The sequence below is a fragment of the Capricornis sumatraensis genome, chromosome 4, assembly GCF_032405125.1.
Source record: "Capricornis sumatraensis isolate serow.1 chromosome 4, serow.2, whole genome shotgun sequence".
Taxonomy (NCBI): domain Eukaryota; kingdom Metazoa; phylum Chordata; class Mammalia; order Artiodactyla; family Bovidae; genus Capricornis; species Capricornis sumatraensis.
In genome coordinates this window covers 150,821,581-150,844,977 of record NC_091072.1, presented here as the reverse complement: position 1 = coordinate 150,844,977, position 23,397 = coordinate 150,821,581, and the positions used below count along the sequence as shown (strand labels likewise).

Below are 23,397 nucleotides of genomic sequence, written 5' to 3'. Positions count from 1 at the left end.
GTATGGTCTGAGAGGGGCCGGCCAGGGAGAGGAGGGCGAATCTCCCCAGAAGGAGAGAAGCACAACTTGAAAAGCACAAAGACAGCCGAGCCAGCCTTGGACCCCTGGCTCCTCTGGCCCCACTGCTGGCCTCGTGCCCAGGACCAGGAGGCCTGTCTGGAGGCAGAGCTCCTGGACCCCATAGCAGAGACACAGGTGGTTCTAGAGCTGGGTAGGGCTCTGTCTTCAGGACCTGGGGGCTCTCTATGATGTGGGGAGAAACGGTCTCAGCCAGGGGTGGGCAGGGGCCTCCTGGCTGCTGTTTAACAGGGCTTCCCAAGTGATGCGGTGGTAGAGAATCCGCCTGCCAATGCAGGAGATGCAAGTTCGATCCCTGGCTTGGGAAGATTCCCTGGAGGAGGGCATGGCAACCCACTCCAGTCTTCTTGCCTGGGAAACCCCACGGACAGAGGAGCCTGGCAGGCTGCAGTGCATGGGGTCACAAGAGTCGGCCACGACTGAGCACGCACAGCAGTGAGGGATGTGCCACTATGTCCAGGCCAGGAGGCCAGGTGGGGAGTGACCTCCCGCAGTCGGAGCACCTTCTTTGCCAGGCCCGGAGCCACTTCCAAGTGGCTGAGCCAGGACTCAAACCCGGGCGTTAACCCTGCATCTGCTGTGCCCAGCTGGGTGAGATGCTCCATCTGCCTGCGCTTCTGTGGGGCAGGTAGGTGCATTTCCAGTGAAGTCAGTGAGGCTCACGCTTCAGGGCCCTCACCTGCCTGGGCCCCTTCCAGGTGCCTAAATTTTTAATTTGTTTATTTATGTTTAAAATTCCTTTTACTTATTTGGCTGCACTGTGTGGCTTGAAAGATCTTAATTCCCTGACCAGGGGTTGAACCTGGGCCCTAGCAGTGAAGAGTTGACTCATTGGAAAAGTCCCTGATGCCGGGAGAGATTGAAGGTGAGAGGGGAAGGGTGCGACCGAGGATGAGATGGTTGGATGACATCACCGACTTGATGGGCCTGAGTTTGAGAAAACTCAGGGAGACGGTGAAGGACAGGGAAGCCTGGCGTGCTGCAGTCCATGGGGTTGCAAAGAGTCGGACACCACTGAGCAACTGAACAACAGCAGCTAGCAGTGAAAGCACAGAGTGCTAACCATGGGAATTTCCGAAGCTTTTTAGTTTTAATTAAAAATTTAAAATAGCTTTATTGAAATCTGATTGATGTGCAGTAAACGACACATATTTGAAGTGGACAGTTTGGTAGGTTTGACCATGTGTCCACTTATGGAGCCGTGACCACCATCAAGAGAATGAGCCCATCCTCACCTCCAGAGGGTCTGAACCTAATTCTGTGTGTGTATTTCTCATTTCCTTTTCTCAAAGAGAGCCCCACAGTTTTCATATGCTTTAGGCCCCATGGAAATCTGGATTTGTTTCTGCCCTGAGAGGCTCAAATGAGACCTGGCTAGGAGAGCACTTTGAGAATGATGCCAGGCTCATCGAAAGTGGAGTATCTGCATATTTTTTTCTTCTTTAATTATTTTTTCTATTTACTTATTTTATTTTTAATTGGAGGATAATTGCTTTATAGTGTTGTTGGTTTCTACCTTACAACAACGTGTATCAGCCATAAAAAATATTTTTTTTGGATGTGGATCTGGTTTTTAAAGTCTTATTGAATTTGTTACAATGTTGCTTCCCCTCTAGGTGTGGTTTTTTGCCTGTGAGGCATGTGGGATCTTAGCTCCCCTGACCAGGGATCAAATCCACACCCTCCTGCATTGAAGGGAGAAGTCTTAACCACTGGACTACCGGGAAAGTCCCCTATTTGCACTTAAAATTTAAGTCACTTTTCCCACAGAAGATGTGACCAATGTCAGATCATCTATTCAGCAAGCATTTACTGGGCGCTTGCTCTGTACAGCACTTTTCTTAGTTTTAGGGATAAACAGGAGATTTCCTCCTGTTGGGAGTCAGGGGTAGACGGGCAGTTGGGGGGTTTGAGGGGGTGACCTCAGCTTTCAGTGGGTTGTTTAGGGAACACGTCCCCCCCTCTAGTGGCCGCTGAGCCACAGTTGCCTTCGGGACGTGAGGATGAGGGAGTGGGCCTCGAGGGTCTCTGAGCAGAGGACCGGACATACAAAGACCCTGAGGTGGGAAGGCCTGGCACGTCCAGCAAAAGCTCAGAGCCTCAAAGGTAGGTCGTGTGGGGTGAGGGACGGCCTGAGCTGGGGATGGGTGGACAGATCCTGGGGGAGCCTCTGGGCTGTTGTAGGGATTTGGACACTTTCTAAGCAGGCAGGTGGGAGCCCCTGGAGGGGGCTTGAGTTTTAATAGCATCACAGTGGCTGCTGTGTAGAGAATGGACTCAGAGCAGGGAATTCAGCCAGGGAAGGTGGTAGCTTGAACTGTGGTGGTGGTGGATGGGGGAGAAGGGGCTGGATTCCAACCTAGGTTGAAAACAGAGTCATCAGCTTTCGCTGGCAGACTCGTTCATTCATTTGACACAGAGATGCCAAGTCTGGGGATGCAGACCTGAAGGGGGGTGTGGTCCCCTCGTCTTTGATGCTAAGAACCTAGCGGGAAAAGACAGATCCAGAAGTGATGGGCTGCTGCCCTTATGAGGGCTGGGCTGGAGCAGCAGGAGAACTGGATTCCGGATGCTGACCAAAGGGTCCCCATCGGCTCCCCCACTGCCGGCACCATGCCCACCGGCACCGTGCTCAGCCTCAGGGCCCCAAGGACCTCCACCCCGTCTGCCCTCTGTCCCTGAACTGTTGGCAGTGGACTCTTCTTGTGGGCCTGGAGCTCGTTTGATTAACAGGAAGGGAGACTGAGCTCCAGAGAACTGCGGTCAAACCAGAGTCCAGGTCTGTTCCCAAGTCTGTACAATCTGGACACGTTTGAATGACGAGCCTACGGCCGCCAGGGCCCAGGTTTTAGATGAGGAGGCTGTGTGAGGGTCCAGAGGGAAGTGAGCAGTGAGCCCCCAGAGCTTGTCTGTGGAGCTGCCAGGTTGCAGCCTGGCTCCTCGACTCCCAGCCTGTGACCCACTTCTCTGCTGTTCCTAGCTGCAGCGTGACTGCCTCTGGTTAGACGTGGAGTAGGACTGTCTCACGTCCATTGGACTGCCTGCGGAATTCCTTTCCCTGGGAAGCTTTGAGAAGGGGCATGGTGCTGGACCGTGGGCTTAGAGAGATCAGCCCACAGGCAGTGTCCCCAGGGTCTGGACCTCCCCCTCTTTCCCTGACACAAGACAGGTTTGTGCTCCTAGGCTGGCGAGTCTTCCTGGCAGACAAGACCTCCTGAGGGCGGCTCTTGATTCAGCCTTGGCAGTGGGGAGAGGTCAGCTGGGAGACCCGTGTGGCCTTGGCTGGGTGCCCTGGTTACCACCCAGGTGGCGGGTGGCCTGCTCATCTCGCTGCCCCCCTGTATCAGCAGCTTCTCACCCCCCGCAGGCCTCCTGGCTCAGCCAAGCCCAGAGGACTGGGCTGGCTGGCGACTGTGCCCATAGGTGGAGAAAGGAGGTCATCACTCCCTCTCAAACCCTCTCACCCTCTGTCTCCCCCAGTGCCCTTCTTTATGGTCTAATCCTACCAGTGGTCAGTGCAGCTCAAGGCTCACCTGGCCACCCAGCCTGATCTGGGGCCTCGTCCTCTGAGCATACGGCGTGGGCCCCGTTGGATGCAGGCACTGGGCCGTCGCCTGGCCACACAGGTGGTGAGCTCCTGGAAGGCAGGGAGCCCTCATCCTGATCTCATTTATGACCAGGGAGGACATGGGGTCCTGCGGCATCTCCTCTAGGAGGCTGGGCCGGCAGGAAGCACTTGTGTGACCTGGTGATGGTCTAGCAGGAGCCCTGGACCTGTGTCCAGGTCAGGGCCGCGGGTTCCCCTCCAGAGACGCTCCTTGCGTCCCATGTGCCCTCTGCTGCCCACAGACAAGACAGACACCCTGTCCGGTCCTGCTCTTTCGTGGAGGTGGTGGGGACCGAGGGAGTTGTCTGGAGCCAGGGCCAAGGCAGGGAGGCCCCAGGGGAGGCATAAGCAGAGGTGACTGCCAGGCTGCAGGTGAGGGGAGGCTCCGGCGGGGGGAGTTTCAAGCTGTGTGCCCACCAGCCGGAGACCCATGGCCCTGTCACCGTGTCCTCAGGTTACCATCCCCAGCAAGGCCTTGGCTCCCTCCTGCTGCCTGGAGACCCCTGGGATCTAAGGAGGGTGGGGGGGGGCAGGGGCCTGAAGAATCATCACCCCAAGTGCCGGGCAGGTGGGCAGAGGTGAGGGCTGGGGTCCCTCGGGCCCTCCCACTGAGAGGCTGCTGTGTCTCTGCAGGTCGGAACGAGCTGATCGCCCGCTACATCAAGCTCCGGACAGGGAAGACCCGCACCAGGAAGCAGGTGGGCCCTGGCGCGGGTGCCCTGGCACCAACGGTGGCTCTCGGGGTGGGCCTGGCCCTCTGCGGGGCCAGGTGTGGGCTCTGGGGGCCAGCTCGGGAGGGATCCTCCACTGAGTGTGCCCCAGACGGTCGGTTTCCCTGGGGTCCCCGCCACCGTCACTGGGAGGAGAGAGACCCCTCCCCTACTTCTCCTGGCCAGCAGGAGGACCTCACTTCTGTTTAGTGGGGAGGGCAGAACCGAGGGCCCATCGGTGATGGATCTTTCATTCATTCAGTCAGTCAGTCTGTGATGTGGATGGAGGGCTGTGGTGGGTGGAGGGCCGGGGGGAACCCCGTGGGGAGTGGCCTTCAGGTAGAAGGCAGGAACAGGAGTCCCTTTTCCTGCCTCAGGTGTCCAGCCATATCCAGGTGCTGGCTCGGCGAAAAGCCCGTGAGATCCAGGCCAAGCTAAAGGTAAGACAGGGATGATGGTGGGAGCAAGGGCCCAGGGCTCAGGAGGGCTGGCCTCTGGGACTTTGGGCTCTTTTCCCAGGAGGAAAAGCCTTTCCATGGGTTTCAGGACTGCCCGTGGAGCCAGCGGGCTTCAAGGTGCTGAGGAAAGTGGGGTTCAGCCTGTAACCTGTCTCCCTCATCCAGCAGAGGACACTGACCACTGACTGGCAGCCGTGTGTGTGTGTGTGTGTGTGTGTGTGAAAGGCCAGGTTCAGCATCCTGAGAGGCACAGTCCCGTCTCTTGCTGTGCATTCCACCCCCCGCCCAGCTCAGAGGGACAGTGCATGCCCCGAATCCCATGGCTAGGGCAACAGGATTGACCTGCAGGCCCCATTCCTTGAGGACCCCTCAGCCCCTTACTATTTGAGGGTGGCGGGTCCTGGGAGGCACTGCTGGGGAGAGGGCTTCCATGCTGGAGCAGGGGCTGGTGAAATTCTTCCCACCCCACTCTCTGGGACTGGAGGTTCCTGTCCCTCCCTGGATCAGCCCCACCTTGCAGGCCTGGACAGGTGACTGCTCGAGGGGGCCAGCCCTGGTGGGAGCCCCCTCCCCGTGGGACTCAGGCTTTCTGGACCCCAGAGCCAGGGCCCCTTGGGTGACTACTCCTCCCGTGGAGGAGCCAGCATTTGGGCCTTAGATCAGACTAGTAAATCCATGGACATTAAAACAAATTTTTTTTAATTTTAATTTTTTTGACTGTACTGTGCGGCTTGTAGGATCTTAGCTCCCCAACCAGCAATTGAACGTGGGTCCTCGACAGTGAAAGTGCAGCGGCCCAACCACTGGACCACCAGGGAACTCCCCACAGACATTTTTTTAAAGCAGTGGAAGCCTTTCTGTTTTTCTTCCTAACTGAATTATCACTGATACAATGTCAGAGAAGCTGCTGTGGTCCAAGTTAAGTTGGCGAGGAGTGGGCTAGGGACCCCTCCTCTATGTCCCTCTCAGGCCCCACGACTCTCGAACCTGAAAACATATGAGAACCCAGTTTCAAAGCCCCTGGGCTAGAGGACCACAGAGGACCCCTCTGGGACTGCGGCCCATGACCCTGCCACTGGAGCCTGGAAGGCGTGGGTGGGAGGCCACAGGAGGCTGCCCCTGCTGCCCACCCAGCCGTCCCCACCCCCCACAGCTGCTGCCCAGCCCTCGCCCCTTTGCCCCCAGGACAGCTGGCTGGCCGCAGCTGCTGGTCCCTCCCTCTCACGCTGGCACATGTACCCGGACACCCTCAGCCCTGGCGCCCACTTGCTCCCCGCTCTACTCTCTGGCTGCCCTGTGACTCCGTGGGGCCCAGCAGGGGACCTGATGGAGACTGGAGTGTCCAGGCTTCTGTTTAGAGCTGTTGAAGGGAGCTGTTGATTCCCAAGGGGCCCAGCTGTATGGCCCACATGTGCTGGGGGGACTGAACCTGTCCCTGTCCATAGACTCTGATGAGGGGCCAGGAACAGCCTCAGTGGACCACGAGACAGACTTCAAGGGGAGCCACTGGTCCTTTAAGTAATACACACATTTTCCTGCGTATGCACTTAGGGGAGAATTTGGTCTGAGGATTTTACCATATTCTCCAAGGGGTCTGGGGCCCAGTGCAGTTAAGCTCCTCCATGGGCAGCAAGGTCAGGTGGAAGTCTTTGGGTCACTGGCCTGGCTCTGCCTGTGGGCACTTGGCTGGGTCATCCACCTCAAGCTCCTGCCAGCTTCCCTGCCTATACATGACAGGGTTAATCAAGGTGCTATCTGAGGCCCCCTCCGACCTCAAAATTCAGTACCAGGTCACTGATGTCACCACCACCCCCCTCCCACCACTCCCCCCGATTCCTATTCCACTTGCTGGTCCCCGGCTGTTCATTAGGCCAGCTATGAGAAAGGAGTACAGGTCTCTGACCTTGGGTTGGAGCCATCCAGCCTCCCAGTGCTGTTAACAGGGGTCTGTTAACAGAGCCTGTACCTGGGATGCTGCCCCATCCAAGTCCTGAAGCGAGCAAGCGTGGGTGATGCTCCTGAGACCCCCAGGGTCCTTGCAGAGAGGCAGCCTGATACTTTGGTTAATAAGGATCGCCTTAGAGCAGGATCCAAGATTGGCCCCAGAAGGACAGTGGGCTCGGGTGCCCACCACTCAGTGTGGCCTCTTGCCGCCTCTGTGCTGAAGACGGGGTCGCCCTCAGGTCCTGACCTGCCCCCTCCTCGGTCTGCTCAGCCCCTGGGCCTGCAGAGGTCAGAGGTCATGGATGGCCTGTCCTGGACCCACTTCGCAGGGCACTGGCCTGCGACCCCTGTCAACACCTGGGTCCCCTAAATTCTCTGAGCCTCAGTTTATCTTAGAATAGGGGTGTGACAAGTCCTGCCAGCCTCACAGAGATCCTGTGATGTTCAGAGCCAAAGTGAGACAGCATTCTTTACTTTCTGGGGGCTGTCTGGTGCCCTGTGACTGTAAAGGTCCCTGAGAGTCTGGGTAGAAGGGCCTGGCCCCACACTGTGTCCCACAGGGTGCCGGGCTCAACACTCGGACCTTTGTAATGCCACCCACTGGGCGAGTGAAGTCACAGCAAACCCAGCTGTGAGCTGTGAGGCCCTCCCTCAGCAATCTGCTTGCTTATCATTCAGGACAGATTTGGGTCATCAAGTTGGTGATTAAATAAAGGGCCCACGTATTTTTCCCATTTAAAATAATCCATCATAAAGATACAGGATTTCTAATCACAGCTCCCAAGTTGACATAACCCAGCGTTTTAGCCCCAGTAATGCTGCCTGTACCAGCCCACTGTCTGTATGTATGGTCTTATTTCTGATCCATATGGACTTTTTTGGAATACAGGATGTTGTCTTATTGCTTGAGAGGCCCTTCGGGGTTGGGGAGCTCAGATTGGGACCATTGGCTTAGACAAGTATTAACAAGGATTTATTATAAGCATATGATACTGCTGATTCATTCAGAGCCTTGTGCTGGGTGAGCCCAATTTTTGGGGAGAGTCTTTGGACTACAGAGGACAGTCACATTCTGACACATAAAAGGCTCAGGAGCTGTGGGTGCCCATGGTACAGTTGATACCCATAGGCCAGGTCTGAGACAGGGACCACTGGTCCATGTGCCCGGAGATGACCTCTGCTGAGCATATTCCTACATCCTCTCCCATGAGCCAGGTGGGGCCCCAGACACCCTTGGTGTGGAGGTGAGCGAGGCCTGGGTGGTCTCTGTTCACAGGTGTCCCTTAGGTTGGTAACAGGAGAGCTGTGGTCTGGCAGGTGACCTTCAAAATCTCTTTATTTTTCCTCGAACTTTAAACTTTTTAGTTTGCATTGGGGGTATAACTGATTAACTGGAGAAGGCAATGGCACCCCACTCCAGTACTTTTGCCTGGAAAATCCCATGGACGGAGGAGCCTGGTAGGCTGCAGTCCATGGGGTCGTTACTAGTCGGACATGACTGAGCGACTTCATTTTCCCTTTTCAGTTTCATGCATTGGAGAAGGAAATGGCAACCCACTCCAGTGTTCTTGCCTGGAGAATCCCAGGGACAGGGGAGCCTGGTTGTCTGCCATCCATGGGGTCGCACAGAATTGGACATGACTGAAGCGACTTAGCAGCAGCAGCAGCATAACTGATTAACAACGTTCTAGTAGTTTTAGGTGGACAGGGAAGGGACTCAGCCTTACATATGTATGTATCCATTCTCTTCCAAACCCCCCTCCCATCCAGGCTGGCACACAACCCTGAGCAGAGTTCCCTGTGTTATGCAGTAGGTCCTGGTTGGTTATCCATTTTGAATACAGCAGTGTGTACCCATCCATCCCAAACTCCCTACTGTCTCTTCCCCCTGGCAGCTGTAGGTTTGTTTTCTGTGAGTCTCTTTCTGTTTTGTAAGTAGGTTCATTTGTATCATTTCTTTCTAGATTCCACACATAAGGGATGTCATACAACATTTCTCCTGTCTGACTGACTTCACTCAGTATGGCACTCTCTAGGTCCATCCACTGTTGCTGCAAAAGGCTCGATTTCGTTCTTTTTAATGGCCGAGTAATATTCCATTGCATGTGTACACCACACCTTCTTTATCCATTCCTCTGTTGATCTAGGTTGCTTTCACGTCCTGGCTGTTGTAAACAGTGCTGCAATGAACACTGGGGTGCACGTATCCTTTTGGATCATGTTTTTCTCTGGCTATATGCCTGGGAGTGGGTCAAAGTCTCTTTAAACGCTAGTGTGACAGGCAGGCCAAGTGTCCCCTTTGACAGATGAGGAAAGGGATCAGAGCCACCCAGTGACTTACTCAGAGTCACAGGGAAGGTTGACAGCCCTGCAGGAGTGGGAGCCTGGTCCTGGGGCCTCTCCTGGCCTGCCAGGGTGCTCGCGCTGAGGCCTCCCCCCAATGTCTCCCCAGGATCAGGCAGCTAAGGACAAGGCCCTGCAGAGCATGGCTGCCATGTCGTCCGCCCAGATCATCTCCGCCGCAGCCTTCCACAGTAAAATGACCCTCACCCGGGGCCCAGGCTACCCAGCGGTCTCAGGGGTAAGTGGAGCTGCCTGCAGCCAGAGGCTGGACCACCCTGTCCTTCTCCCTCCTCCCACTTCTGAGGAGACACGGCGCTGGCCACGCCAGAGTCCTCACCTGAGTCTTCTCAGGGAAGGAGGGACCAAGGACCGAGGGCCGTGCAGGTGTTGGAACCGCCCTCTAGGGGCCTTGGCAGGGACACAGGCCGAAGCCACGCCATCAGATGGCCGGCCTGGGGGCTCTGCAGAGTTGGCCTGGTTTCCCGGTGGCGCTAGTGGTAAAGAACCCACCTGCCAGTGCAGGAGACATGAGATCCCTGGGTTCGATCCCTGGGTGGGGAAGATCCCCTGCAGGAGGGCATGGCAGCCCACTCCAGTATTCTTGCCTGGAGAATCCCATGGACAGAGGAGCCTGGCAGGCTGCAGGTCATAGTAAACAGTGGGATGTGACTGAAGCAGCTTAACATGCACACGTGCAGAAGAGGCAGCCTAGGCCCCAGGCTGTGGGGCTGCACTGGCCAGTCCCCAGTAACCCCCGCCCCCACTTGGCCTCATGCCCCCTCCCCCTCAGGTGTTCCTCCCAGGTGGAGGCTGACGTCCCAGAGCAAACTCGTCTTGAATGTGAACTTCTTGGCCTGAGAACGGGTCTCTCGGCCTCTCTAAGAACAGTCCAGAAAGGCCCCTCCTTCCCAGGGCTGTGTCCGCATAGGGTTTTCCTGGCTCTTGGGACTAATGCACCAGCCCAGGCCCGAGAACAAGGGGCCGTCTGGCGAGCCTCCCATCCGGCCGGCGTTCAGTGTGTCCAGAGGCCTCTAGTCCAGCAGGGCATTGAGTAGACAGGACGACAGGACCTGGGGTGTGCCCACGTGACTTTGGGGCGCTCAGATCTAAGCAGGATGCCTGACACCAGGACTGTTGGGGGCCATGCTTGGCACCGTCACAGAGGACTTGTCTCAGGGAGGAGACGGGAGGAGCCGTGTCTGTGAGTCTGGGGGCTTCTCCTGGGAGCCCCGCATTGGGGGATGTTCCTGGGGCTGGGCTTCCTGGATGCATTCTCTGGGAGGCCATGCTGCCTGGATGGAGGCAGGGGTGTTAACACCCTCCCTAGCCCCTGGGCCCAGGCTCCAGCCTCCCTTCCAGCTCTAGGGCCCCTGCCATGTCTGACTCCACAATGCCAGCCATGCCCACGGGGCTCTGCTGACCCTGTGCTTTTACCTCCTCAGTTTTGGCAAGGAGCTCTGCCAGGCCAAGCCGGAACGTCCCACGAGTGAGTATGGCCTCTAATTGCTCCCTGGGCTGCACTTGAGCCGGTGAACCATTCTGTTGACCCCGGCCACAGGGTGGGTGGGCCACAGGGTGGAGTCAGCGTTTCCGGGTGGCCCTGTGCTTAAGGATGGCGCACCCAGCTTTTGCCAAAGCCCTGGTCTGTCCTGGGTGGAGCAAGGCCTGAGCTCGGGACCCGAGGGGAGGAGGCTGGCCTGGGTGGGAGGGAGGGAGTGATGGGTTTGCCCAACAGACATGCTGCTTCCGTGGGCCGGCCAGAATCCTGAGGGAGCAGGAGGCCAGAGTCCCGACCCCCCGGGCTGCCTCACAGACAGCACTGGGGCCTGACCGAGGCTCCAAGGCTGCCCCGGGCTCACGCGTCCTCTCTCGTCTCCTGCAGTGTGAAACCTTTCTCCCAGCAAACCTACACTGTCCAGCCGTCACTGCCTCTGCCAGGTGGGTGGGCAGGGTCTGACTCCCTCCTGTGTCACACTCTGTGGCTCCTGTCCCGGTCCCAGGCCCTGACAGCTGGGCACTCACGCCCCCTTCAATGCCATCCTGGTGCCTGCTCAGACTGTGCACCCCAGTCCTCTCCAGAGCCAAGACCCCTGTGTGCCCGGAGCTGCCATCCTCCTCAGAGAGACTCAGGGCTGGCAGCGTGCGCATGGTTCAAGGGGCACGGTGGGTACCCCGGGCAGCTGCCCCACCTGCATGTGCGTCCCGTCCAGCCTGGCGCTTGGGCTGGCCTCCCTCTGGGACACTGTAATCCTCTCCTTCAAGACGGGCTTCCCGCAGAGCCTGGCATTCCAGCCTGGAGCCCTTGGTCAGCAGAGGGAAGGCTCCTGAGACGGGGCAGGCTGGGTGGCAGCCTGGCTGCTCATGTGACCAGCTCTGTCCCTGCCTCTTTCTCAGGAGGGTCCTTCCACCTGCCCCTCTGCGGGGCGAGACAGGATCCTTGCCCTTAGCCACCTTTCCTGGTTTGGGACTGGCTCCTGCCTGCACGGTGGCCTGGCTTTTCCTGCTCCGAGAGGAGCCCTGCCGCCTTCCTAGGTTCTTGACGGCCACTTGGGGCCACCCTCCACCCCCCTAATCTGTGCTCTCCCCTGTCTGCCCATCAGCTTCTCTCAGGCCCTCCTCGTTCCTGCCTGGGTCACTGCCGTGGCCTCTTGACCAGCTTCCCCATCTGCAACCATATCCTCGCTCTTCCACCCCATAACCCGCCCATTATCTTAAAGCGTCTTTCTCACCGCGGTGCTTCCAGCTGAGAATCCATTAGAGGCTCCCTGGTGATTGTCCCTCTCCGTGCACCCGGGCACCATCCCGGGCTGGTGTCTGTCCTCCATGTGTTGGGCCACGTCCAGTGTGCCCCCACTGGGCAGGACTCGGGAAGCTGCCCTTGGACAAATGAACGAGGGATTCAGCTCACGCGTCCAGTGTGTGAGCTGGTGTGTCCAGCGTGGTCCTCTGCCCACTCCTCTGCCATCTCTTCTCTGTCTCCTCCCCGAGCTCCTGACCTACCTGCCTCGGCTGCCCCCTCGTCCTGTCTCTCACCAAGTCCTGCAGTCTTGCTCCCTCCACGTCCCTCCTGTGTCCCCTCCTCTTCACTGCCCTCTTCTTTTACCCCCTTGAGAAGAGCCCACGAGGCCCGCGTCTCTGGCCAGCACTGCCCCTGCCCATTCCTTCGTCCACAAGGAACAAGATGTGCAGAAATGCTCAGCCAATCGCTCCTCGGCCCTGCTTAGAATCCTCTGTCACCCTCCTGAGCTCAGGCTGAAACCTGTACTCTCCACCCAGCAGCCAGGCCCCAACTCTCTAGCCTCATTTCCGGCTCCTGCACAGACCTGCTGGACGGAGCCTCCCAGCCCACTGAGCGTCTGGCCGCCCCGTGCCTTCTGCCTGCAGCCCGTTCCCCTGTCTCTGCTGCTGCCTCCTGCTCCTGCCACATCACTTCTTTTTATTTTTTTATTATTGTTTATTTTTAATTCGCGGATAATTGCTTTACGATGTTGTGTTAGTTTCTGCTGTACAACAATGTGAATCGACCATAAGTATACATATATCCCCTGCCACCTGAGCCTCCCTCCCACCCCGGCTGCATAACCTCTTTAAGCATCACCTGCGGAAAGCCTTTCTGACCATCGCCAAGGTGGACCAGGAACCCCCCTGCAGCGCTCAGTCTGTTTTCATCACATTCGTTGCTTCACTTAATCACAAACCTGCACGCCCTTCTGGGCCAGATGCTGTCACAGGGGCTGGGCAGAGACTCGTGTCATTGTAGTCATTTGTCCAGTTATCTCCCTGGCTGGACCTGAAGCCCCTCCAGAGCAAGAACCAAGCAGTGCCTGCCCTGGAAGCCCTGGGTCCAGCAGGCATTCCACTCGTCCCCTGTCCCCAGCCACCCCTGTCCCCTTGCCCCCCACAACCTGTCCCCGGCCAGCATCACCTCCCTTGAGAGCCATCCTGTGCCCAGAGGGGACTGAACTGTCAGGGCTGAGCCCCCTGCCAGGGCTGCCCCTGGACCGCTGGCCAGTGCTTTGCCCCCAACCCCCATGCCTGCTGGGAGGCACACAGCAGGTTCCGATGGGTCTGGGGGTCTGGGGGAGGCTGGTGTGGGGAGGCCATGTGGGCCGGCTCCCATGTGCCGTCCACCGCGTGCAGGGTTCGAGTCTCCAGCAGGACCTGCCCCGTCGCCCTCTGCGCCCCCCGCACCCCCGTGGCAGGGCCGCAGCGTGGCCAGCTCCAAGCTCTGGATGTTGGAGTTCTCTGCCTTCTTGGAGCGGCAGCAGGACCCCGATACGGTAGGTCCTAGCCGTCGCCAGCAGGATTTTCTCCCGCCCCATCCTCATTCCTGGAGTGTGCTGCTCCCCAGCCTCCTCCAGCTCCAGTTTTGCCTGCTCTGGCTTTCTCTCCCTGCCCTCTGCTCTGCTCCACCTTGGGACTGAATTTAGGTTCCTGTTCCTTCTTATCCTCTCCTGGTTCACCTGTCCTCCCCCTGGCTTCTTTCTCACTGGACCTTGCGTCTCTCCCTCCCCTAAGCCTCCCCTGGTCTCTGTGCCCCACCCTAGTCCCTAGTCCCTCACGCCTTCCTTCCTCCCATCTAGTCACCTCTCCCTCTGAAGACGCTGGTCCCAGCCCCACCCCAGGCTGCACTGCGCTGTCCCCTGTGGCTCCAAGGAGCCGTCTGTCTGCCGCACATCCTCGGGGGCACCAGCAGGAGCAGCAGCCCACCCCCATTTTGAGCCCTGCTGTGTCTCCATCCTGGGTGACCCGCGTCACCTGCAGAGTTCAGAGTAGCACCTGGCCGGGTGGACAGGAGGCCAGAGCCTGGGAATCTTCACCGATCATTTCAGTTTAACACTTTTTTTTCTTAAACGCTAAGATTTCTCAAGGTCTTTATTTTTTTCTTAATTTATTTTAAATTGGAGGATAATAGCTATACTGAGTTGTGTTGGTTTCTGCCATGCAACAACGTGGATCAGCCCATATGTATACATATATCCCCTCCCCTCCTGAGCCTCCCTCCTATACCCCCCACTCCCAGTTTGACATTTAGAAGCTTATTTTTCAGGTGAGGAACTTGTTAGTCAGACAAACCCTTCCTTGGAAGCCCAGCATGTATTGTGAAAGCAGTGGATTTTCTCGGATTGCAGCAAGGGGTTCCCAGCCCCCGCCCCCCACTTCAAATGGGGGAAACACCCCTTTTCTGGTTCAGTGGTCTTCCATCACAGATGAGATTGAGGGGGTCCAAAGATAGAAATGACCCACCTAAGGATATTCAGTGACCGAGCCACAACTCAGAATAGTGCAAATAGCGACCAACACGTGCCAAGCACCTGTTGGGGGCCGACCTGCCCCAAGTGCGGGATGCCTGTTTACTCTGCTGTGCACTCAGCCCTTCTTCCTGCTCTGTGTCACCAGGGGTGAAACTGAGGCCCTGCCGTGGCATCCCTGCTCTGGGCCCCTGGCTGGGCTCGGAGCCCCAGGGCTGGTCCGTCCGCCCCGCAGCCCCTCAGACTAGCTCTCCTGTGCCCACAGTACAACAAGCACCTGTTCGTGCACATCGGCCAGTCGAGCCCCAGCTACAGTGACCCCTACCTCGAAGCCGTGGACATCCACCAGATCTACGACAAGTTCCCCGAGAAGAAGGGCGGCCTCAAGGAGCTCTTTGAACGTGGACCCTCCAACGCTTTTTTCCTCGTGAAGTTCTGGGTAAGTCTCTGGTGGCCTCTTCCTTCCTGCCCTAGCTTGGCAATGACCAACTGCCCCGAGGGAAAAGCCTGGCCAGGGAGGCCTGGCTGGCAGGAGGCACTGATGGGAACCCTGCCCTGGTCAGGGGAGACAGCAGCGTGGGGGCCCTTCTCACCAGCACCTGCCTTCCTCCACTCAGAGATAACAGTCTGTGTTCTAGCCACCCTCAGGTGAGAGCCACCCTAGACCCCCATCTCACAGATGGGGAAACTGAGGCTTGGAGTCAGCAAGGGCCTGGCTGGAGACCCCTAACCCCGGCGAGCCCGGCTCCTGCAGTCCCTCTTGTGATGGGTGTGCTGGGGAAGGTCAGGGCCGTCGGGAGACTTTTATTAGCGTGTTTCTTCTTCACTGGGCTTCCCAGGTGGCACTCGTGGTAAAGAACCCGCCTGCCGAGGCAGGAGACGTAAGGGATGCGGGTTCAGTCCCTGGGTTGGGAAGAGCCCCTGGAGGAGGAAATGGCAAGCCACTCCAGTATTCTTGCCTGGAGAATCCCGTGGACGGAGGAGCCTGGCCGGCTATAGTCCATGCAGTCGCGAAGAGTCGGACATGACTGAGCGACTGCGCATGCATCCCCGCCACCCTACCGAAGGGAGGTACAGTTGACAGCTTTGGTCCCTAGAGGGGAAACTGGGGCACAGAGAGGGGAAATGACCTGCCAGGGCCACCCAGTTTGTAGTGGCAGCCCAGAGTGCAGACCCAGCTCTGGGAGTGTGCTTGTAGCCATCGCCCTACATTTCCTGCTTCGCCAGGTGCTTGGTGCCTCCCTCAGGGCCCTGGTGCTTCCCCTGTCCTGGTGGAGAAGGCTGTGGATTGCCTAAAAAGGGACCCCAGCCCCTAAGCGGGGGCAGGAAGAGAGCAGACTTAGACGTGCATTCAGAGTCATTTTCTATAGCCCAGACTTCGCTTCCAGGAGATGGTCGGGGGCATCCTGCCTGGAGATCAGAGCTGGCAGGAGTCGGGGAGGAGCCAGAGCATCCTTCCCCAGTCTGGCCCATGGCCCTGGTCCTCTTCTTCCTTTTGACTCTGGGGGTGCTGGGGGTGGGATGATGAGAGAAGAGGGGGTGGGGACGGAGATGCCAGGAAGCGTGAACGGGCAAGTTCCATGCTGACCTCAGTGCCCCATCCGTGGGCTGCACACAGAGCCTGTGCTGTATGGACCGACAGGAGCTCGCGTTCTCAGCGCCCAGGAGCGGTCACCACACAGGACTGGGGGCGGGCTACCAGCAAGCCCTCCAGCGTGTAAGGAGAGCCAGGCGGGCAGCGGAGAGTCTGGCTGGAGAGTTGGGTTCCCAGGAGTCTTGGCTCCGCTGGACCCTGTTTCTCCACCTGCAGAATCAGCACTTGGTTCTTGGGGTCGTGTGAGAGGCTGTGTGTCTGAGGACCCTGGCGTGTGCGGGCAGCTGATGGTGAAGGGGGCTGTGTGCCTGCCTTATGCCCTCGGCCTGAGCCCTGATGGCCAGAGGCTTGGGCAGGGTGAGGGTGGGTGAAATCGGAGCTGGGGACGGGGCAGCAGGCTGAGGAGGTGGGGTGGGGGGTGCATGTTGGTGGCCGGGAGACCTCAGCCACCATCTGGACCCTCTCTTCCTATGTGGGGAAGGCAGAGGCGCCAGGGAAGGTCAGACTTGTGATGTGGGGAAGGCAGTTCTCGTGCTTGCTAATCATGGGACTCGGGGTCCTCCCGGGCAGCCCCAGACCCCAGTCATCCAAAACCCTCTCCTCCTGTGCCCTGGCCTGGAGCTGGCGCGAGATGGGCCACATGTTTAGGCAGGGACACAGCTGGGCAAGGACATGGTGAGCCCCCTCCCTGCCCCCTCCCTGCCTCCTTTTTCCCGCCTGGTGGTTTTCTCATCTGGCCCCAGGCCCTGGGCATGCAGGCTGCAGGGTGGCTCAGAGGGCGCTTGGAGTGGGAGGAGGGGGGACTCTGATGTCCCCAGCTCGGCCTCCCAGCCCCTCCTGCCGAGTTACTGCCCTCACTGGTGGGGGATAGGGAGTGAATGGTTGGCTCGTGTCCGCCGGTGCACGTCGGTTCCAGCTGGCAGGGACATCGGGCACAGGATGGGTTGGGGGGTCAGGCTGGGCCCCATGCATGTGAGATGCAGGGGCCAAGAGGCCAGCACCCCTCCCTCCTTCCCCAGGACCTGTGAGATCAGCAGAGTCCTCCTCTGTCTGTCGGCGGAGGGAGGGGGGCCTCCTGGGCACTGATGGCTGTTAACTCCGGATTGAAAAGGCTGGGTCGAGCTGGCAGGGAGGACAGGGCCCCTGCCCCTCCTCCGTCGCAGGACCCTGTCTCCTGGGCACATACCAGCGCGTGACAATGAATCTGAGCCCCCAGCCCCCTTGCCCAGCTGTCTTGGCTCATTTGTCAGCCACCCGATCCCCCACACCTGTTCTGGGCACAGCCTGCGAGCTGCCCACCACGCCGTGGCTATGAATAGGATGGGGGAGGGGAGTGAGGGGCCGCGAGGGGTGGGGGGTGGGGCGCCTCTCAGGGTAACAGGGAGGCAGCTCTGCTCTCAGGCTGGGAAGGTGGAGACGCCAAGCTTGTGTGAGTGCGTTGCTCAGAGTAGGGGTACCTGGTGGGCAGGAAATTCTGCAGCGGGGCTGTTGAGGGAGTGGGATCGTAGTTAGGATGTCACGGAGGATACTTGTGGCTGTCGCTGGCTGAGGTCCCCAGGGGTAGATTCTGGGGCAGACTCTGGACCGTCGCTTGTGGGACTTTTCTTTTTGCATGCCGGATCTTAGTTCCCCGACCAGGGATTGAACCCGGGCCCTCTGCAGTGGAAGCACAGAGTCCTGACCCCTGGACCGCCAGGGAGGTCCCTGTGGAATTGCATCTCTGCTTCATCTCCTTCTCTCTCTCTCAGCTGCTGCCCGCTCACCTGTTCTTGCTGCTCCCCCCCACCCCCCAAGTCACACACACACTCCTTGAGGGCAGAGACTCTGTCGCAGCCTCTCCCCTTCTACCCTGACTGTTCTGGGCCAGGCAGGATGCATGGGTGACTGAAAGGCCAGGTGAGTGGGAGGCGATGCCAGGAGACCCGGGAGCGTCTCTGGGCTGGGGTGGGGCTGCGGTTCTGAGGACTGGCAGGTGCAGGAAGCTTAGGTGTCTCCCTTGTGACTATAGGACCACTCCTCGCCCAGAGCCCGCGTGAGGGGGCAGGCTCAGACAGTCACGTGCCACACTGTTGAAGGCACACACCCTGCGCCTGGCCGAGCCCTGGGAGAGCTTGGTTCCTGCCTCCAGGGTTTTCACCTTTCGGAAGGGGCAAGGCCAGGCCCTGCCAACCCGGTGCTGTTCCCGTTTTAAAGGGGTTCTGCACGAGGGTGCCAAGACCTCTCAGAGCAGTTAGAGGAGGGGCCGAGTGGAAGGGGACCGGTGTTGGGGAGACTGATCTGGAGGCAGAACTGAGATGCAAGTCTAGGGTGGCTGGGCTCACGGGGCCACAGAGATGGCAAGGGGCTGGCCCCCCAGAGCCATTGCTGAAAGGCACCGGCAGGGTCTCGTTGCGCTGAAGGCCAATGTGAGGTCCTGTCTGCTGGGCAGTTAGTACCTGGTGGGCAGCAGGGGCCAGGCTCTTGACACTGTTTCTGTTGCACAGCCTGACTTTACCCCAGGCCTGCGTGTGAATGGGCGGGGAGGCTTTCTGAGGGTCCTCATCCATGTTCTTTCTGAGCGCCGCCCCCTCAGTCGTGTCCTGGCCCTGGGACCTGGGCCGTGACCTCCACCAAGACTCCTCTGAGTCACCACCCTGCCCTCGCCCTTGTCTCCCTCCAGGCAGACCTCAACACCAACATGGAGGACGAGGGCAGCTCCTTCTACGGGGTGTCCAGCCAGTACGAGAGCCCCGAGAACATGGTCATCACCTGCTCCACCAAGGTGTGCTCCTTCGGCAAGCAGGTGGTGGAGAAAGTAGAGGTAGGCCATGCTGCCCGCCTGGGCTCCGGCCCCTCACGCGCACACACACACCGCCCCCAGCTTGGGCTTCTCGCCTCTTCCCCCAGACTTGTCTGAATTACGGCAGTCTCACCCTCACCTCGTCCTTACCACTGACAGCCTGCCTCACGCCCAGCACGAGCCGGGGGAGCGGTGGGAGGCCAGGCACCCCCGTCCTGGTGGTTCTCACCGGCTGTACATCAGGTCTTGGGGGGCCAACACCCTGGCACTGAGTCCCCCACAGTGTTTTACCCCAGACCTCTCCCACCTGCGGGTGGTGTCTGGGAGCCGGCGGGCTGGCGGTGGGCGGCGGCCTCCTAAGCCGCGCGTCCCCGGCCCTGCAGACCGAGTGCGCGCGCTACGAGAACGGCCACTACTCCTACCGCATCCACCGCTCCCCGCTCTGCGAGTACATGGTCAACTTCATCCACAAGCTGAGGCACCTGCCCGAGAAGCACATGATGAACAGTGTGCTGGAGAACTTCACCATCCTGCAGGTGTGGGGGACAGGTGTGCGTGTGTGCAGGTGTGGGGGGACAGGCATGCGTGTGCGCAGGTGTGGGGAGACAGGCGTGCGTGTGTGCAGATGTGGGAAGGCAGGTGTGTGTGTGGGGGGCAGGCGTGCGTGTGTGCAGATGTGGGAAGGCAGATGTGTGTGGGGGGGACAGGTGTGTGTGCAGGTGTTGGGGGACAGGCGTGTATGTGCAGGTGTGGGAAGGCAGTTGTGTGTTGGGGGATAGGTGTGAAGGCAAGTGTGTTTATGGGGACAAATGTGCGTGCAGGTGTGAATACAGGTGTGGGGGGAAGGTGGGTGGTGTGTGCAGGTGTGAAGGCAGGTGTGGAGGGAAGGTGGGTGGTGTGTGCAGGTGTGGGGGGACAGGTGTGTGTGTGTGGGAGCAGGTGGAAAGGCAGGTGTCTGGGGGGGACAGGTGTGAAGACAAGTGTGGGGAAACAGATGTGTGTGTGTGTGCAGGTGTGGGAAGGCAGGTGTGTGTGTGGGGACAGGTGTGTGATGTGTGTGTGTGTGCAGGTGTAAAGGCAGGTGTGAGGGGAAGGTGGGTGGTGTGTGCAGGTGTGGGGGGACAGCTGTGTGTGTGTGTGCTGATGTGGGAAGGCACGGGTGGGTGTGGGGGGACAGATGTGTAGTGTGTGCAGATGTGGGAAGGCAGGTGTGTGTGTGTGGGGACAGGTGTGTGGTGTGTGTAGGTGTGGGAAGGCAGGTGTGTGTGTGGGGACAGGTGTGTGGTGTGTGTAGGTGTGGGAAGGCAGGTGTGTGTGTGGGGACAGGTGTGTGGTGTGTGCAGGTGTGGGAATGCAGATGTGTGTGTAGGGACAGGTGTGTGGTGTGTGCAGGTGTGGGGGGACAGGTGTGTGGTGTGTGCAGGTGTGGGAATGCAGATGTGTGTGTAGGGACAGGTGTGTGGTGTGTGCAGGTGTGGGGGGACAGGTGTGTGGTGTGTGCAGGTGTGGGAAGGTAGGTGTGTGTGTGTGTGGGGGGGTGGGCGGTGGGTGGAGCGGACGGCACACTGTCTCCTGAGGCCCTCCCTCCCACCCCCTGCAGGTGGTCACCAACAGAGACACCCAGGAGACCCTGCTGTGCGTCGCATACGTCTTCGAGGTGTCAGCGAGTGAGCACGGGGCTCAGCACCACATCTACCGGCTGGTGAAGGAGTAGAGACCAGGGACAGGGAGGGGGTGACATCACGTGTGCAGGGACAAGGGGAGGGGCCCCATGGGGCAGCCCCCGAAGCACCGAGAGTTGAGGTGGTGACTCTTCTACCCAGGAGCAAATTCTGCCTGAACCTGCAATTGCCCAAGCCCAATAAACCCCAGCTCTGTGCGTCTTCAGAGGCCCCGTCTGGCTGCGCGAGCCCCGGGAGGGCTGAGGGAGAAGGGGCCGGATGCCACCCCGGGCGCGGCCGTGAAGCCAGGGCTCCGTGGACTCGGCCAGGACGGTCGCCAGCTGCCGACGCTCAAGATGGCATGTCCCTGAGCTGCCCTGGAGGCCCTGCCTCCGGCTCCGGCCACAGTGAGAGGCCTGGGGACGGGCGCAGGTCCCCCGCCTGTGTGTCCTGTGCGGGCACCTCGGCCACGGGGAGTGATGCGTCTGCCCCACTTTCCCCACCGCCTAAGCTGCCGCTACCCCTGAACAGCCGACAGGGAGGCCGGCCCAGCTTGGGGGTGGGTTTCAGGTGTGGAGGTTAGACAGGGGCAATCAGAGCTCTTTAGCTCCAGTGGGCGTGAACTCTCTGGCCCCGCCAGCTGCCCGGGGGGTGGGTTCCAGGTCAGGGGGGCCCAAGACAGAGAGGGTAGGAGTGCTGGGGCCAGCTTCTGAGAGTGGGTGGGGGCCCTGGGGTTCCTCGGCGTCCTCTTCGGTGGTGATGGCCAAGAACGTTGGTCTGAGGTCCGCGCTATTCTGGTGGTCTGAGACCATGCAGTTGCTCACAGCCAATGCCTCCCAGCCAAGAAGCCTGCTGGGTGGTGACCACCTCGGGGCAGCCGCGCTGACCACCCCCTCCCCGGACGGAAGGTTCTATGCACCCTGGGGATGGAGGAGCGGGGAGTGGAGCCCACCCTGGGCCTGGAGGGGACCCCTCAGCTGAGGTAATTTCCCTGGTCTGTTCCTCCTGGCAACTGGCCTCAGTCCTAGGGCTCCCCGCTGCCCGCCCTGTCTCAGCGTGTGTCCTTTCCTCCCTGTAGAGGGGGACGGCCTTGGTGAGGAGGACATGTCTGTATAGTGCCTGATGCAAGGTGCGCTAAAGAGATAAAAAGTTACCGTCCTCTTACCCGTCTTGGCCCTTGGGATACTGGGAACCGGCTCTTTGCTGCCATCTAGTGGCTGTTTGCTATCATCTTCCCTAATAGGGAACCACACTTCCGGGAGCCTGGAACCCAAGGAGACTAAGAGTCACGTGCAGGAGTTTTGTGTGCAGATCTCAGGGACATGTGTGGGGATATGAAGTGAATAAGATGGTGTTGAGGAGGTGTTGTGTGGTTAGGAGCCAGGGCTCCAGAGTCAGTGGCTAGGATTGGAATCCTGGTGCTCAGCTTTGGACTGTGTGGCCTTGGGGAAGTTACCTAATTTCACTGTGCCTCAGTTTCCCCATCTGTACAATGGGTATAACAATAGTACCTACCTCGTATATGTAGAGTGCCTAGCATGGTGCCAAGCACACGAGTGTGTGCTGTGAGTATGCATTATTATTAATAGCACTGACTCTTGCAGTCTGGGGAGTCAGCTTGGGAGACTAAGTGGGGGTGGGGTGGTCCTCAGAGCAACTGGAATTCAGAGGTGGGAGGGGGTGGGGCTTGGAAGGTTCAGGGAAGAGGCGGAAATTGAGAGGGGCTGCTTCTTGAAAGAGAGGCATTGCCTAGATGAACAGCCTGAAGGGGCAGTCTGCTGGCAGCTCTGGACAGGGCAGGAGGACCAGCCCTCCAGCTTCCTTCTGGACAGCTGCTAGACCCCGGGCCAAGTCGTGTCTCCCTCCTGGGTGCTGGGGCCCGGCTCTCATCTATAGACGATGTGATGTGGAGGGAGGCGCGGGGTCCCTGAGTCCCTGAGAATCGTCTACCGTCTTTGTGTGGTTTGGGTCTGGGGAGGCTTTCCTGCCCACCCCTGGTCACCGTCGTGGCCTTTTCCCTCCCACCTCCCCACCCGTGTTCCCGGAGCTGTCAGGATAAAGGGAGCCCGTGACCTCTGTGCCCCCACAGGACTGAACCTTCAGGCAAACACTGGTGTATGAGTAGCCTTGGGCCCTGGGACAGATGCACAAACTGCGTCCATCGTTTTGTGTCCTGGGTCTAGGGAGTCCATGTAGATGTTGGGGCCAGAGCTGGCTGCGAGTGTTCCCTTCTCTTTAGGACCTGGTCTCAGCAGCCTAATGGACAGTCACCTACTTAGAGCTGGAAAGTCCAGACCGTTCCACCACCGAGAACATAGGTCTAGGCGCCTCTCCCTGAGGCGCAGTGCAGACCATGACCCACGGGGCCAACAAATGGGAGGTCCCACCCGGCCCGCTTCTCCTGCGCCGTCATCTCACACACATCCCCTCCTAGCCACTCTCTGCCTGTAGTCTTGGCGCCTCATGTCCCCTGGCCAGCAGGCCCCTGGAGAACTGTCACTCATTCTTGCATGGAGCGACACTCCCAGCATGGAGCCACTCCTGCAGAAGGGATGCTGGCTCCTGCCTGGCGGGGGAAAGGCATTCCACTCATAACCCATCAGGGCACCTGTCACCCGTCCCTGTGCCTCGGGGCCGAGACATCGCTTCCATTCTCATCCGGGGGTGCTGTGCTCTCCCCATTTTAAAGAGGAGGGAGGGGCGTCCAGAGAGGCCAGCTAACTTGCCTTGGAGTGTTCTGGAATCAGAATGCATGTATTCACCAGCTTAACACATGTTTATTTAACTTCTGGTTCTTACCAGACACAGGGATGTACAGACGGCTGAGACAGATGGGGTCTCTGGGAAGCTTACGTCTTACTAAGGAGGGAAGACAAACCGAGTGGGTAAAGGGTGGGTAGACTGACGGGGGACCACCAGGAGACGAGAGAGGCCCTGGGACCTGGGGAAGGTGGCGTGTGCGTGGGGACAG

At 59.1% G+C, this 23,397-nt stretch overlaps 1 protein-coding gene across 2 annotated transcripts in view; it reads left to right on the top strand.

Moving 5' to 3' along the window:
• TEAD4 (TEA domain transcription factor 4) overlaps positions 1 to 20,618 on the top strand; it is a 31,138-nt gene extending 10,520 nt beyond the window's left edge. The window contains exons 2-11 of one of the 2 annotated variants that reach the window (XM_068970539.1): positions 4,319 to 4,383; positions 4,773 to 4,835; positions 9,250 to 9,378; positions 10,583 to 10,626; positions 11,023 to 11,078; positions 13,281 to 13,420; positions 14,658 to 14,831; positions 18,646 to 18,747; positions 19,149 to 19,301; positions 20,366 to 20,618. In XM_068970539.1, the coding sequence (XP_068826640.1) occupies positions 4,319 to 4,383; positions 4,773 to 4,835; positions 9,250 to 9,378; positions 10,583 to 10,626; positions 11,023 to 11,078; positions 13,281 to 13,420; positions 14,658 to 14,831; positions 18,646 to 18,747; positions 19,149 to 19,301; positions 20,366 to 20,479 (1,040 nt within the window). In that variant the 3' untranslated portion in view covers positions 20,480 to 20,618. Of the gene's footprint in view, positions 1 to 4,318; positions 4,384 to 4,772; positions 4,836 to 9,249; positions 9,379 to 10,582; positions 10,627 to 11,022; positions 11,079 to 13,280; positions 13,421 to 14,657; positions 14,832 to 18,645; positions 18,787 to 19,148; positions 19,302 to 20,365 lie in introns of both variants that reach the window. The other variant, XM_068970538.1, reaches the window with a different exon arrangement.
• Positions 20,619 to 23,397: the final 2,779 nt, after the last annotated feature.